This window comes from Gastrolobium bilobum, unplaced genomic scaffold (genome assembly GCF_033153095.1).
Source record: "Gastrolobium bilobum isolate Gb01-03AN ecotype WA unplaced genomic scaffold, APGP_CSIRO_Gbil_v1 utg62724, whole genome shotgun sequence".
Classification (NCBI taxonomy): Eukaryota; Viridiplantae; Streptophyta; class Magnoliopsida; order Fabales; family Fabaceae; genus Gastrolobium; species Gastrolobium bilobum.
The window spans coordinates 6272-24131 of NW_026895149.1; the positions used below are offsets into that span (position 1 = coordinate 6272).

General features: G+C 32.1%; 1 protein-coding gene across 1 annotated transcript; it reads right to left on the reverse strand.

Moving 5' to 3' along the window:
• Positions 1 to 544: 544 nt before the first annotated feature.
• LOC133295916 (WAT1-related protein At1g25270-like) lies at positions 545 to 13719 on the reverse strand. Its single transcript, XM_061494842.1, has 9 exons — positions 13520 to 13719; positions 13056 to 13118; positions 12858 to 12974; positions 12510 to 12753; positions 12077 to 12235; positions 11487 to 11638; positions 11207 to 11381; positions 751 to 828; positions 545 to 604 (listed from the first exon to the last, which is right to left on the reverse strand). The coding sequence occupies exons 1-9, from the start codon at positions 13717 to 13719 to the stop codon at positions 545 to 547; spliced, it is 1248 nt and encodes a 415-aa protein (XP_061350826.1).
• Between the last annotated feature and the right edge of the window lie 4141 nt (positions 13720 to 17860).

Consider the following 17860-nt stretch of genomic DNA (forward strand, 5'->3'; position numbering starts at 1 on the left):
AATACTGTGGCCAATTGAAAACTGATCTAGAAAATGGCGACGTTAAATATTTTAGCGGCGGTTTGAAGCAACCGTTGGAATAACCGACGCTAAAATTTAAACCGACGTTGAATGTATATAAACCACCATTAACTAATAGGAAAAAAAAATCACTTATATTTATAGCGGCGGTTTGGAACCGCCGCTAAATCATATAATTCATTTTTTTATTTTTAATTAAATTTTTGTTGTGGTTTCAAAAATTATAATTTTTTTTTGTAAACATATATATTTTAAGCAACCACTGAATTGTATAATTCATTTAAATTACATAACTTGACTCAAATATTTTATTTATTCATTGTTTATAAGCAAAATTGTCGTTATAACATTAAATATATAAAAGAAACTAAATACAATTATAAAATCAATTTAAAAAGTTTAACATTAAAAATTAATAGATCCAAATATATGACAAAAACAAAGTACATAACTCTTTTACAAATTAATCGTAAAAGTAATCACGTTGTCAATACAATTAAAATGTTTAAACATAAGTAATCTACTATGGCTGATGAGTAGCAGAATACGAAGAAGGTTGAGCACGAAAATGTTGCTGTGTTACCTGCATTAAAATTAAAAAAATAATATTTTTAGCACAAATACAAAAAAATAAAGAATAATTTATCCAAAAATAAGAAAATAAAGAATGGCCAATCAAAAATAATTAGATCAACAATAACCTTAAGGAACTATGCAGTATGGACAAACCTCAATTGACCCAATAGCTGTGGCTCCAATTGCAGCAAGTGCCATAAATCCTTCCTGCCATAGACCTTCAAGAATAACCTGAACAAATTATAAAGTCAATAGACAGTGGGTGATCATAAATTGAAGAGTGAATCACTTTAACCAGTGTCGTGAATCAAAACCAAATCACTTGAGAATTAAAAAAGTAAATAACAGCCAAGGGCAAAATAAAGGCTCTAATTATAAAAGGCCAGTGTAATGAGACCCATTAACTACTTGGACTGTTAATCCTATTAACAACGCGTTTAGCCAGTATAAAAGGCCAAGGCAAAACAATACACACACAGACACACACATAAAGGACAAGCCGATTTCGCCGTTATACCCGATTCCCCTACTTTTACTTTGAACAAGAAGTAACCACGTTCAACCAGGGGACCTGGGCCTGTTATTTTTTGGTCCGAGTTTTACACCTATGTTTCAGAGTAGGGCATCAGTTATAATCTTCTAAATGGAAGAAGCTTTACCGAACCATATTTTTCATATTGAAGTTTTACCGAACCGTATTTTTCACACGACATATAAGCAAAATTAACCATCCGAATAATATTATGATCTGTAAAAATTCTAAAACTGTTTAAAGGTAATCCGAAATGACATAACTACCCGATATAGGGCTTATCATTTCTCAAGCTGCCGGATATAACTTTATCTCCGGCTACTAAATCATAACTGTACAAAGATGATCAATGGTGATAAAGGAAGAGAGAGAAAAAGGGAATCATAACCATTCAAAGGTGAATCAATAAATATAAGGAAATAAATAATCAAAACGACTTAGTTTTGGGGTGGCCAGAGATAAACTTATCTCAAGTAGCTTGAAAAATGTTTTTTTCCACATATATATATATATATATGAAAATGTTATATTTACAAATTTTTTGTTTACAAACTTTTACAAACTATACTATGTTTTACCGGTAAAACACTCTTGAGTGAAGTTTTACCATAAGGCATAATGTAATTTATAAGTTTGTAAAAAAAAGTTTGTGAATATAACGTTACAAATTACACAATGCTTAATGGTAAGATTTCACTCAAGAGTGTCTTACCGATAAGACATAGTATAATTTGTATGAGTTTGTAAACAAAATTTTTATAAATATAATATTTCCATATATATATATATATGGGTTCACTTTTTTGCAGTTACTACAGATAAGTTATCTGCAGTAAGCCCAATACGACGTCATTTTGGGCGGAAATCATGGTATTTTTGTAATTTTAATTTATTTCAGGGTTATTATAGTCTTTATAATTATAATTTTCTAATCTTTCAATCCCAAAACGATGTCATTTTGGAAGTAAATGCAGATAACTTATCTACTTTAATTGCAGAAATATTTTTATGTATATATATATATATATATATATATATATATATATATGAGGAAAATATTTCTCAAGCAGCTTGAGATATATTTATCTCCGTTCACTCCAAAACTACGTCGTTTTATTTACATATTTCCTTGTATTAATTGATTCATCTTTGAATGGTTATTATTCCTTTTCTCTCTCTTCATTTATCACCGTTGATCCATCTTTGTAAGGTTAAGATTTAGTAGTCGGAGATAAAATTATCTCAAACAGCTTGATGAGCGATGAATCATAAATAAATATATATATATATATATATATATAAAAATAAATAATAACCAACAAAATACTTGTGAACTTAACTTTTCTTTTTTAACTAAACACAATGTCCAACTCTGGGGTGGCGTCAAAGAGGATCAATAAGACAATAAGAGAGCTCCAATGATGAGGGGTAGGGGTGATAAACGAACCTAAGGTCTTTGGCTTACTCGTAAAGGCCTGAGTTTACATGTCTAAAATTGGTTATTGTCATTGGAACTATGCTTGAACTTGTATAAAAGCTCTTTTAATACAAAGGCCTCATGCTCCAATTTAAAAGCGCAGTCTTAGAGCCTCTCAGGCTGACCTAATATATTAATTTTTATTTTATATTTTTTATACTATTTGTAATAGACCTCTCTCTCTTTAATCCATTTCACCCTATTTTATTTGTTAAACAGACTTTTTGAATGATTTTATTCTATATTATACTGTTTGGATATACATTGAATTTATGAATATTTATGAGATTACTAGTGCGGTTGATTGTAAATTATATTTGGATAAATTTTTGTTGTCTTATTTTTTTTTAAAACAGGCTAACAGTCTAAACCAAACTTTTATTTTTTTGTATAAAAGCTATATCACAGGCCAATAATTATATTCATAACAGATAATAAGCTTGATCAGATTGACACATTTAAACACAGGCTTAGCCTTTTAAGATCAAAGCTCGACTCGGTTCGCCCCGTTAACACGCCTAACGAGGGGTAATACAAGGATAACCAGTCTTTGAATCAAATAAATGGAGAAAGCTTTTGAACTAGGTTTCTGCTGGGAGATTCAATAAGCTTTAGATAGCATATCAGCTTAAAATTCTCTCAATAAGAATGATGAAACTCCATTTGCATGAAGTTGCTATAATACCGTCATTATAAAGTTATGAGTATGGAATGCAACGCGAGTTGTAATATATTAATTGTTAGTTTTATAATATATATTTGAGAAAAATATTTCTGCAGTTAATGCATATAAGTTATCTGCATTTATTCCCAAAACGATGTCGTTTTGGTATTGAAATCTTAAAAAAGTATAAATATAAAGACTATTGTAACCTTGAAATAAATTAAAATTACAAAAATACCATGATTTCCGCACCAAAATAACGTCGTATTGAGCTTACTGCAGATAACTTATCTGCATTAACTGCAGAAAAAGCGAACCCTATATATTTTTAGGGATTTGCTTTCATCCTGTTACCCGATCGATGAATAGTTTTTCCTGCAGAAATAGAATTATGGTGGGGCCAATTTAAAAAATAAAAGAAAAAAGAAAAAGAAAAAGGGGATTTCCAATGTATCAAGAGGATATAATTTCATTGTTATGTTACATGATAATTGGATTTCCCATATTTTTAACCAATAGTTGACAAGAATAAGTTTTTGAAGTAAGGTGAACAAGCAAAGAGTATGGTAATCTTAACCCACTAAAATTTAATACATACACATTTATTTTAAGGGATTAGTATTTTTGCTTTTGTTGAAGAAATTTTTTTTATTGCATTAACATAAAAGTGAGTGAGTCCAGTATAATGGGAAGAGAGAGATATAATGGAACCAACTCATTTTTTTGTGTGCTTTTTTGTACCAAATGCAAAAATACTTTACCCTTATTTTAAAGGCGAATTCACTTAAAATTAACTTTTCAAACTTGACAAGTTACCTTTAATACCTAACCCGGTAAAAACATGGATATTGAATTAATGTCCCAACTTCAAACTTTTGCACTGGCCGATCAATAGAGATCTCCACTGATGTTTATGGAAAATATCGAAGCCCTTTTGATTAGAGATGGAAACAATATGTCATGGATGCTTTAATATCCTGAACCCGCTCCGAATCGGATTAGTTGCGAAGCAATAAATGAACCGATTGAAATATTTCCAAAAAAAGAGATGGAAACAATATGTCATGGCTGCTTTAATATCCTGTTTTAACGTGAAAGAAGTTCATAAAATTAAAAAGTAGAAATTGTCACTTTAATTGTTGAACGCTTTAGTGTGCATGAATGATTGAGATCTTTTTTGTTTGTTCTTTTTTTTTGGGAAAACAATGCTTGAGATCTTTCACCTTTGGTCGTGTGAAAATAAGACAAGAGAGGATTTATTCTCATATCGTCTCCCATGTAAACAAAAGATTAAATTATAAATGAGATGTTAAAAATAAAATATTAAAATATTTTATTTTATTATTTACGTTAAATATGTAACATTACTCAATGCATAATTAACATCAAAATTATAAAAAAATAAAATAATTTAAAAAGTGGAAGAAAATTTTATATGATTATGTAAGAAAAAGTTTTCGAAATGCATATGGCACAAAATTTTTCAAATATTTATAGACGGTTTGGGTTAGGACATTGTTTTCATCCATCCTCCTCGGTATTAATATATATTCAATGTTCTGAACTGTCAGGCGGGTCCAGGGGAAAGTTCGTGACGGGAGGCCACCACCAATGAGCTAAAGCTACACCAACCGTAGCAAGTGGATCCGACACCATGTCTCAACCCAAAACCTTTTGGGTTCATGGGTCCTTCCACTTATATACTCTTCACTTAGCTCATTACCAACCAACGTGGGACTAATCACACTTGAATATCCAACAATCTCTCCCTCAAGTGTGAAACCCACCATTGGTATGCTCCCCCGCAACCGAGTACCCGAAGCGCAAAGTACTCGACCCGCCTCTTAGCCAATCACTAGGCTAGCTCGAGCCCAACCTGGTTCTAATACCAATTTCAGGCGGGTCCAGGGGAAAGTCCGTGGCGGGAGGCTACCACCAATAGGCTAAGGCTACACCAACCGTAGCAAGTGGATCTGACACCATGTCTCAACCCAAAACCTTAAGGCATTGGGTTCATGGGTCATTCCACTTATATACTCTTCACTTAGCTCATTACCAACCAATGTGAGACTCATCACATTTGAATATCCCAAGATGAACATGCCTCACAAACCAACGCATGGGTTCTCCTTAGAGGCCCAAATAAGGTGTCAATCCTCAGCCTCTCTATAGTAAGAATCATAGACCTCCACATAGATGATCTCTCACTTTCGAGCTCCTACTCACTTGCAACAAGGTAATGGTCAAACAATTATGGCTCTTCTCGCTCATTAATGGAGAATATTTTTCATCCCAAAAAAAATTCATCTTCACCGATTGAAAAGACATTTTGTATTTATAACTTTCATGAGCACTTCGCTCTTTCAAGTTTCAACCATACTTGAGATGTACACACAGTGATTCTTTTAAAAGTTTTGGTGTATACTAGTAGGTGAACGGTTAACGTGCTGAGCTGAGTCGAGCTTTGGTCTTGAAATGTTAAGTTTGTATTAAATATGTCAAGCCTGTTACTTGTTATGAATATAATTATTGGCATATGGCATGACTTTTTTTAAAAAAAAATAAAAAATTGGTTTAGCCGGTTAACCTATTTAAAAAAATAAGACAACAAAAATTTATCCAAATATAACATACAATCAACAGCACTAGTAATTCCATAAATATTAATAAATTCAAAGTATATACAAACAGCATAATATAGAACAAAATCATTCAAAGAGTCTGTTCAACAAATAAAATGGGATGAAATAGATTGAGGAGAGAGATGACTATTACAAGTAATATAAAAAATATAAAATAAAAATAAAAATTAATATGCTAAGCAGCCTAAGATGCTCTAAGGACGAGCTTTTAAATTAGAACTTGAAGCCTTTTTATTAAACGAGCTTTTATACAAGTTCAAGCTTGATTCCAATAACCAATTTTAGACATGTAAGCTCAGGCCTTCACGAGTCGAGCCAAAGACCCATGTAAGACCCCAGGTTCGTTTATCACCCCTACCAATATCACTGTCTCTAAAAACACCTCTATATTAACATACTTCAAATATTAAGGAATATAGACCTAACTCAGCTACTCAATAACTCATTTAGTACAAGAAAGAATAGGTACACTTTTATTAATTTTTTATTTAAAAAATTCAGATAATATTAACAACAAATAAATAGATAAAATAAATACATTTAATTAATCGGATTACTTTTTTTTAACTTTAGTAAACGATGCAACAAATTTTTGAGTGTATGGGATACCGAAAATATTTTCGGTGTATACATAGCCTATGTACATGTGGGGAATTATAGAATAACCTCAAGAATCTTCCCATAGCCAGATTCGATTATGAATTTAGACAAAATATGTAATAATCAAAGAAATTTAGTTATAAAAAAGAAATATAATGTACCCCTGGAACAACATTTTGATTCTAAGTACGTGTTTATGCAGCCCTATTTTTCTTCTCCTTCCTCCTCTCTTCCTGTCTCTCTCTCATCTCCCCCAGCTACCACACATCTCTTAATAGTTAATTCTACTTCTACCGGTAAATATTGGCATTGTGTTATATGTGAGATCAAATGTTACCAAAGAATTTCCCGCTCAAGTTGTGTCACGATTGTCTACAACCTCCACCGTCACCCAAAACCCCCCATCAGTCCCCTTCACCGTTATCCACACTTGTTATGATTGAGTTTATATTTTTTTACCAAAGCCCAATTGAACTCAGTGTATGACAAGAGCCTAAGAAGCCTGGAGCCCAAGAAGCTTAGGATTAGAACTTTTTTCCTGACAGATTTGAGACGAATTGAAATCCTAAAGTGCCCCCACACTCCTCCCTCTCCCCTTGAGAATACTCTGGAAGATACTACCATACTCCTGAAGTCAATTTCAGAGACTTGATCATGTTGTAACGCGAAGGAGACTTCATCGTGCATTGACACGAAAGAGACTTGATCACCACATAGGCACAACAAGGGGATGCCTCGTGAGCCTGCGCTATAAGAGGTATGTTCTTTGTTGTAACACCCCGTAGTACTTCGGTTTTTAACGTTATGATATTATAGCGTACACAGCGGAAGATTTTATTGAATGATTAATAAAACGTCTTGTAAAAAATACGAGTAAACTTTTTCCAAAGTATTTTCTGAAAATATTTCCAAAAGCGTTCGCATGATATATTACATTAGCATAATTTAACATCGTAATCTACTAACTAAGTCCCATTGGCCATTACTAGTGGCCATTGACGAACCAGATATGACAACAAGTGTTGTTCCTGAAGGAGTCTTGCGGACAACATAACGGCTGTTTATTGGACAATTGGGGATATCAATCCCACACATAATCAAACCTGATAAATACAGTTAAATAAACAGACAACTTGCTAGTCCTGCACGGACTGCGATCCCCTCACAGGGTCAATGCATACATAATGGCTCTGTACCCAAATTAATACAGCTATACATCATGTCTATATGTCATCATCACATGCATCTAACATAACTCACAATAAATACATTCATTATCCAGAAGCTCAAATAATAACAATCATGAGCATTATTACATACAGCAATATAGTCTCAAAATAATCTAACTAGGCATGTCAAAACACTACACATGCCATATAACAAAATAAAAGCGTAACATAAACAGCAGCATCAATCCACTAATCCGTAGCTCGACCCTTGCCCCTAGAAGGCTCACCGCTACTAGGGGTGTTCATCAACCGATCTAAATCGATTCAAACCTAGGTGATCGAACCGAAAAATTGAAAATTGAAAATCGAAAAATCAAAAATAAAATAAAAATCACAAGATTTTATTGAATGATTAATAAAACGTCTTGTAAAATAGGCCAGCCTACAAGGCTATAGGCCGGGCTTGACAAAATTGGCCTATGGCCTATTTATTAAAAAAACTTTTTTATAAGCCTAAGCCTACTCTACTTTTCTGAAAAGCCAGGCCTGCGCTGGGCTCAATGTAGGCCGGGCTGGGCCAGCCTGGCCCATTTACACCCCTAGTAAATGGTATATGGATCCTTTCATGTTAAAAATAAATGATATGGACAGATGGAGAATCATAACCTTACAAATGTGAATCAATGGTAATAAAGGAAGTGAGAAAAAAATATTGAAATAGGTAGTTACAAAATCATAACCGTTGATTCACCTTTGTATTGTTGTGATTTTCCCACATGACCATGTTATTTTTTTTTTACATGAGAGGATCTATTTTCGTGCATAGAGGCAACGAAGCAAGTAGGAGTGTAAATGAGCTGAGTCGAGCCAAGTTTTAGCTTAAACAAGCCAAGCCTATGAAAAATATTTTGAGCTTGACTTGGCTCATTAGCTTGGTACAAGCTAAATTCTATACTTGGTTTGGTTTGTTTATAAACATTTAAAGGCTTAGCTTGACTTATTTATAATTATAAAATGTATTTTTTTAAACTCACATACGTTCAAATCTTGAAACTATAAATGCATCAAATTATGTATTCCTTCGTCCGAGAAAAAACAACCATAGAACCCACTTAGTCCACATATATTTTAAGATCAAATAATGAGTTTCACAATTTCTTCTTAAACATTAATCCATTCATGAAATAGAAAATGTGGGGGAATAATATTTTAAAAAAAGTATGTAATATACATTAACCTTTAAAATTTTTCAGCGATAACAATTTGTAATACTAAAAAAAATAACAATTAGTATGACCTTTATTAAAATAACAATCAAACCCGACAAACAAATGGATCTCATCTCATGTCACCATCATTCCCATCCTCAAATTGAAACAAAAAGGTTAACAATTAATATCCACACACAACACCTACCCAAAGATAAAAAATTATGTTATCAAAAAAAAAAAAAAGATTAAAAAAATTACCTATTAGCACTACTATCAGACCTCATTCTACTCCAGGAAAACTTAGCACTTTCCTAAAGTCCATAACACCTCCATATGAGCAATTTGATATAAAAAATAAGGTTAATAATTTAGTAACATAAAAATATATTATTTGTTATAATAATGTATCGGGTCAGCTCACGAGCTTTCAAGCTAAGCCTCATTAAATTAGGCTTGGACTTGTTTGCTAAACAAATTTTTTTAAAGTTTGAGCCCGTTCTATTTATTAAACAAGTCAGGCCAAACCAAGCTTAACAAGTCAAGTCTTGAACCCTTGATAAGCCGCTCGACTCATTTACACCTCTAGAAGAACAAGCTCTTCGGATGAATATGTCTATATTGTATATATATTAATTAATATATATGTAATATAAATAGAGCCTAAGTACCTTTATCATTATTGTTCAAAAATATATAGAGAGTAAAAATACAAATTTTAATCTCCGTGACCCCTCCTTGAAATCCTAAGTATTACGTCATGTCGATATGTCCTGCATAGAAATTGTATTTATATTAATACGTACACACACATATAATATAAATAATGTCTAATTATTATTAGTGGTAACTTAATTACCGTTCTTAGTCAATAATACAAAAAGTGAGAGTATAAATTGCTTCAAATCCCAAAATCTATAAGTGAGAGTATAACTTCATAAGGATATGTCCTGCATAGAAATTGTATTTATTAATATACACGTAATATAAATATTGCCTAATTATTAGCAAGTAACTTAAGTAATATACTTCAAGAATAAAAGGTGAGAGTATAAATAGCAATTTTAATCTTTATCATACCTCCTTCGAATAAAAAAATCTATAAGTTAGAGTATAAATAGCAATTCTAACCTCTATTAACCTTCCTTCGAAACAAAGACATCTAGTGTGTGAGATTAGCTTGATAACCAACTACATGACCCAGACTTCGATGGCAAATTAATTGATCGCATTTATTTTTACCTTGATTTAAACCAAGTGCCAAAATTAGATTATCAATGAAGTGTGTAGTTGTTAGTTAATTTAAGGCATGTTTGGTCCATAGTATAGGATAATGACTGATAGTATAAGACCTGATAGTATAAGACCTGATTGTATAAGACCTAATTAAATTTTAATACTATCCAGCGTTTGGCATGATATTGTATAAAATAATATATTGTATAAGATAATATCATCTAGTATTTGATAATGCACTGTATAATACTATATAGGATAAAAATAATTATTTTTAATAAAAATATATTTTAATAAAGAATTTATATAATTCTTCAAAAAATATCATATGATATTAATTTTTATAAAAATCTATTGATCAGTGTGTCTAAAAAATAAATTAATTTTTATAAAAATAAAAATATTCAATATTTTAAAATTTAATATATTGAAAAATTAATTTTTATTTTAATATATTAATATTAAAATAATATATTAATTTTAGAGAATTGCACTGGTCAACGGTTTTAATACACTAATCCCTTATCAGGCCTAATCCCTCCCCTTTAGGCCGAATTAAGTTATACATCATTTTAATGTATTAAAAAATTCTGACGTATAATATACGATGTCACACCAAACAACTGAAAATGTTATAACGTATAGTATAAGTTTATACTATCAAGCCTTATACGTCACATGAAATATGGGATGCTGGAGCAATCAAAGATGTAAAAAAGAAAAAAGAAACAGACTGAATTGCTATGTATTTATTGAAACAAGATTAAAGGGTTAGGTTTAATCTACCACTTGCCTTCACACTGTTGCACAAAGCCCTGCTGAATGTGGCATTTTTCCAACAATAATTGATGATATTGCATACTAAAAATATTGCAAATATATTATATACATATACTCCCATTTAAAATTGAATTTCTAGCAGGCTATCCAATTAAAATAATGTAATTAAATTATTCAATAATTTGATTTCTTGACACATAAACTGATCATATATGAATAGTTACCCTCAAGTGTTCAATTTTTGAACTTCGCCTAAAGAATGGTTGATACTTGAAGATGTATTGGAAGCAACACTTGTTACGATCTTCTTGTCATACTCTCTTTGGTTGCATGCGAAAGATCTGGCAATGTGGACTGATTCACATTGAGCAGAGCTTTTTGGGGACACTATCTCACTCCCTGCCTTCATTCTTTCGTTTCTCTTACCCCACAATAACATGTACAATCCGCACACAATCAACACTGCTCCTGTTATACTGCACAGTCCATACACAATCCATAATAATAAGGCATTGACACTTGAAACTGGAAACTTTTCAAGTGTTCATAATTTGCAAAGCTAATTTAGTTGCTGAATTCACCTTCCAATGTGAATAGTCTCATCTAGTACCAATGAACCCGCCAGGGTCACTAGCACAAGCATTAGCGGACTAAAAGCAGAAGCAAACAAAGGTCCCCTCCTACTCACACACCATGCTATTAGGGTATAACACACCCCAGAGGCCAAGATACCCTGCAAAACAAAAATAGACCCTCCAATTATGTCTTTTAACTTTATATATGTAAAGAACCACATCAACCCAAAACCTTAAGTGTTAGGTGAGTGCTTTTTTAATGGTTTATATTATTCTCTAACACACTCCCTCACACAAGAGCCCTTTGAGCTTGAAGCGTGGATATTGCACAGGCCCAATGTTTTTTGGTTTTACCTTGGGCTTATTTTAATTCCACTCGAAAATGAGGCGGTGAAGATCGAACTCGTGACCTTGTGATCACTGAAGCTCTGATATTATGTAAAGAACCACTTCAACCCAAAACCTTAAAATGTTAGATGAGAGTTTTTTTAATAATTTATATTATTCTCTAACAATATAAACAAGATATAGATTTGCATGTGTTGCTCATATGGCAATGGTGTAGTCTGTAGAAAGCATAAAAAACAAGCATTTACCGAGCTAGCTGCTGCTAGAAGCCTCAAGTTCCAGTCAAGTTTCCATTGGCTCCAATCTCTCTCCGTACAAAGAGCAAATATAACGGATTGGATTGAGCTGCTTGTACAGGTTAAAGCAGCAATTGAATAGTGCCATGGAAACTTCTCACTCATCTTTGTCTGTGCTTATACATATTCAATATGTTACAAAGATTAAATTAAAGAGACTTGGTTCATGCTCAAAGTTGGCTATATACTTAAAATTGTTATAATAAACTTGTGGACTTCAAAAAATTGTAAACTTGGAACAGATTCATTCAAGTATGCAGAGAAATTACTATGTGGAACCTTAAGTTTGTAGTAGTATAGTACTATGTCCATGACCATGAGATTGTAATACATTTTTTTTTAAAAAAAATTAACAAAAGAGTTGTTGAAGGCTATTATGAATAACCTGAATTATCAACCACAATGAGTAACTCAGAGAAGTGCCCAGAGCTAGCATGCAGCCCCATAAGCCAGAACCAGTAGCTCCACCATGAGGTGATGCCGCATGTTGCACTAAGTCAATGTGTGTTGACCAGAAGGATATCCTTTTGCCTTTGTAGAAAGTGAAGATCATTGCTCCACCAATTCCAGTTATAGTACCCAGCAACTTGGCTTTCCCATCTGTTGTTCCAAGATTTGGCTTCTCCAGCCTGCAAAAAGCAGGGAAGGGAACCAAATCCCCACCTTTGGATCAAATGGTATTCAATATCAATAGTGGCGATTCAATGATCTGATACAAGGTTATGGAGCCTACCCAAGAGAAACAGCCATGATGTAGGTAACAGCGGGGATGAGGTTCAACATGGTTGTAGCATATGTTGCAGATACCAAGGCCAAAGCTTTAACATAGAGGTTTTGTAGTAAGGATCCCCTGAAAATTTTGAAATTCTTATCTCACACTTCTTGTGTAAATTGACTGTCATAAAATCAATTAGGGCATTAGAAATTTTACCCAAACAACCCACAAAAAAAAGCATAGAGTAGAACTTTCCCAGTAAGTTGTTGCAGGCTTTTCCTGATCAAACATGCCAATGAAAATTGCAGTTATAATAAGCTCTCATAATTGGAATAAAATAGTAGAAAATTCAAAATTTCTCAAAATTGCAGACTTTCACATTTTGTTTTAATTTTGTGTCTAATGTGTGCCTTAGTTTGACTACATGAAATTATGTTATGTACATAGGAAAGGTAATTGAGGGCAAGCCTGAAACAGTAGTAAAATTGTTTCTATGTAATTGAAAGATCACGAATTTGAATATGAAAATAGTATTTTTGCAAATGTGTATGAGTAAGGCTATGTATAAGGATTGCCGTTATTCCTACCCTAGCTAGCTGGGGTTTAATGAGTGAATTTTACCCTGTGTCTTTGTTTCCTAGCTCTATAATGCTAAGCTTATTCAAAAGAGGGATATGTACCTTTCAAAGATGAGAGCAAAGGGAATAATGAAGCCAGCAGCAAAGATGAAGCGGTAAGCAATAAGAACACTTAAGCTCATTCCATCATTTGCTACGATCTTTAACAAGATATTCACTGCTGCATATAAACACTGGACCACTATCATTAACAGTACAGGCTTCACACCACCTATGGCTTCAACTTTGTATAAATTAACCATATTTGACCCCCTATGACTAAAACACAATCCTAGCTGATTTTCCAAGTTCAAATGTTTTAAGAGACTGGATGGAGTAGCTAGCATGAAGAAGAACAAAAGCAACAACTTCAGATCCCCATTAAGTTTTGACTGTATTCATTAAACTTTGGCTTGAGTTATTGGAAATGAAATGGGCTATAGGTTCATGAATTCTTTTTGTGCGACTTATACAGATAACAATTCAAGGAAGATATTGTTGAAGGAAGAGATGGTTTTGGGTCCCTTTGCTATATCAAGCAGACATGAAGTTTAGCACTGATGAGGAGACAAAATTGGCTTCAAGTTTGTGCAAGCGTTAATGTTTTTTTTTTATATATATATATATTTATTTTTCCTCAAGCTTACGAAACTAGGTTGCCTGTTTGTAAGTTTCAAAAGGTTCTCTGAGAGGAGTTGTTGACTTAGCTAGCATTCTCAGTATGAATGATGGAGCTTAGTTTCCATGAAGTTGACATATAGTACCCTTATGAGTATGTTATTCAACGAGAGTTTTCAAGCGTGTCTATTGGTTGTTGATTTTATAAAAGTGTTTAAAAGTCAAGCCAACAAAATACTTCAGGGCAGAACCGGAATTTAATTTTAGTCGGAGCTAAAAATTTTGACATATTAAATTATCAAAATATTTATCTTAATTACACAAATTTATTATGAAAATCTTTTACCATGAATTCTAGCACACTTATTTAAGTTATTTACTAAATAATCTCACATGACATTGAAAATTCAAATAAATAATACCTAATGATTATATATCAAAGCAAACATATAAAAATGAACTAACATTTCCCGTAAACATTCAAACAAAAGAATCTTATTTTCCTCCCACAACATAAGATGCAACGAACCAAGCATTGTCCTAAGGATATGAATACACATATATATAATAATTATATGTATAATAACATTTAATAAATAATTTAAAATATAATAAAAAAGTTACATACCTAAAATTATAAACGACGCTCTTTTAAAATGACGAAATCTTCAAGGATAGAATCTATAGTAAAAGTTTCAGCAATCTCTCTTTCAATATACACAACAAAATTATTTGCAAGAAAGTCATCATCCTTTTTGAATAAAATTGATGGCACACAACAAATAAACATATCATATTTAGACACGATGGTTGATGAAACCCAAACAATAATATAATAAAATAAAATATTTTCTGTGCATAGAAACCCAATTATTTAATCAACAGAAGGAAAGAGGGAGAAAAGATTATATGTTAAAAATTATTTACACTCATACCATGATCCTTCTGTATTCTAATTTTTAGCCACATTTTCCCCTTGTTTATCCTTCCTTTACTCGAGTCTTATTAAAATAGCCTTTCAAATTCTCGATCAAAGAATCAATATTCAACCAACTAGATAACAAAAACAAATAAAAAATCAAAACTTTAGTAAATATTTGCACAAACAAATGAAAGGGGTTAAGGAGAGTACCCACAATAGTGATTGTTGGTGGCGTTCACAACGAATGCGTGAAGAAGACACAACGTTAAAAAAAAGAAAGACTTGAAAAACCTTTTAAGAATGGACCTTAAACGATTCTTTCCTTTCTTTCGCTAATGGTCTTTGTAGCAAGAATTGTTGCACAGTGTACCGTGGGCGGTTAAAATATACGTTTCCAATCTGTAAAGGGCCATGTATTGTAGGTTGTTACATATACGTTTTCAATCATTAAAAGGTTCATAATAATCCATCTTCAATATATTTTTTTGTTTTGTTTTCCAAGGTATCCTCAAGCCGACAGTCGAAGACTAATCCTTTCGAGGTGGGAAATCACATTAAGTGGATAAATCTTCCCAACAAAGCCTTTTCCATACACATGGCCAGGGATTGAACCCCTGTCAGCATACTTAAGGAATCTAGTTATCTACCAACTGTACTAGGCTTTGTTAGTATATACTTTTAGATAAGGCCAAGACTCCACCTAGCTAGGGCCAAGGTCCATAATAATCCATCTTCCATAATAATTTATCTATAATAAGTAATTTTTTTTTTAAAATTTAGCTAGGGTCTAGGCCCTACCTACTACTAAGGTGGCTACGCCACTGTATAACTTACCCTTAATACCAAACACAAAACAATCATATGGATATTAAAATATTGTCACCATATTGGAAATTTCTCATTCTACACTGCCCGTGAAATGTGGGGTTTCTTTCTTGGGCTTGTTGTAATGGGTTCCAAAAGAGTTAATTGATTTTAATTTTTAAAAAATAATCATGAGAATATGAATTATATATATATAGGTCTTATTAGTTCTTAAGCTGCCGGAGATAAAGTAATCTTCGGCTACTAAATTATAACCATATAAAGATAGATAAATGGTGATAAAAGAAGAGAGAAAAAAAATGAATCATAACCATTTTGAATCAATTAATATAAGAAAATAAATAAACAAAAAGACGTAGTTTTGGAGTGGTCGGAGATAAACTTATCTCATGTTGCCGGAGAAATGTTTCTCCCATATATATATATATATTATGTATTTTTATTATCATTAGGGAATATTATTTCTCATGTTGCATGACACAATTTTTATCTCATGCAATATGCAAAAAATGAATTGGATTCACTTATTTTCTTTCTCTTTCTTCTTCTTAGTAAGTCCCACCTACTTGTTCGTGTATTGCATAGGACAATTGTAAAAGAAAACAATATTCCTAAATCATTATATTCAGTTATCATTATATTTGTAAAAGAAAACAATAAAGATAATTACCAAAAACAAATATACAGAATAATGATACTTCTAGTTCTGAACATAACATTTCCTAAATAACAAACAACAAGTGGAATCTAATGTAGAATAATAGTATATCTTTTTGAATAATACTTCATACATATTTTATGTTTTAATGATCTCATATAAAGTGTATAGACAGCACCCAACAACAAAATACACCATCAATCAATTACAGAAAAATTAAATACCCAACATCATCCATACTCAAAAACCATCATGCACACGTACAGTTGTTGGAATGTATTATTCCTTAATATATTCTTGGTGGTTGAGCATGTATTGCATTTATCAATGCATGATTTAATGTCTGAGTAATTATCCCAATAAATACTACCTACCTCATTATTCAAGAAGATTCTAGAAGAAGGTGAATGTTTCACCTCACTTATATAAGAATCATTTTTTCTAGTTTAGATTGTGAATGTATTCTTATGAAGAGAAATTTGAGTTAGTGACTTTTTCATAGAAGAACTTTGAGTACCACCGTTGTCGGTGAATTTAGAGAGTGTACCTCTAATGTTACTAGGAAAGCTTGAACCTTTGTAACCCATTATTATTATAATAGAAGATTTTGCTGGATTAGGACCCGTGGTTTTTACTCCTCTGCATTATGGGAGGTTTTGCATGTTAAAAATTACTATGCATTTTCTCTCTTTCTCTCTGTAAGAATCCAAACTGATAAATTTTGATTTTAGAAAAATAATTTACTATTAAAAAGAGATTAATTAGATAGAAAATCTAATTAATTAAATTAAATCACTTTTAGTGTAAAAGTGGGAATACTGTGTATTTTGGGATGAAAACACATGTAAGCAAGATTACTTGGAAACCTGATACTAAAATTAATGATTAGTTAATTTTAGGAAGTTAAGATGACAGTAAAAATGACGAAGTTAAAAGAGTGTGAAATGAAAGTGAGTCAAATAATTACAGTAAAAGACCCTTACTCACTTAGGTGTTTTATCTTTGATTAAAATAACCTAAAAGCATCATCTTTCTCCTCTCAATCATTCTTTTTCATCTTTCAAAACCGTAAGACAACAACCATGGTCTTCTTCTCTTCTTGTTAGTGTGCTCATCACCAGGCCATTAAAGAAACCATCTTTCTTCCTCCTTTTCTCTAAACTTCACCTTGAGACCGAAGCCTACACACCATTAACCTCTTAGAAGCTTGTCTTGTGGGAAAAAACCAACCTTTGAGGAGCTATTTTTGTGCACCTTGCTGGACAGTGGAAAGGAGTGGAGCTAGAGCTCAGAAAGTCTATTCTTTTAGTGGTTTTGAAGCTTCAAGGTAAAAACTATCATCTTTCTTTAGATTTTCATGATAAACATGATAAATGTCAAA

Bases quoted from the DNA above. Each gene is read 5' to 3' on its own strand.
- LOC133295916 (XM_061494842.1), bottom strand. From the start codon at position 13,719: ATGGTTAATTTATACAAAGTTGAAGCCATAGGTGGTGTGAAGCCTGTA. The intron at 12,754-12,857 runs GTAGGCTCCATA...TGCTTTTTGCAG, and splicing joins ATCATGGCTGTTTCTCTTGG to GCTGGAGAAGCCAAATCTTG. The intron at 12,236-12,509 runs GTTATTCATAAT...GTATAAGCACAG, and splicing joins CATTGTGGTTGATAATTCAG to ACAAAGATGAGTGAGAAGTT.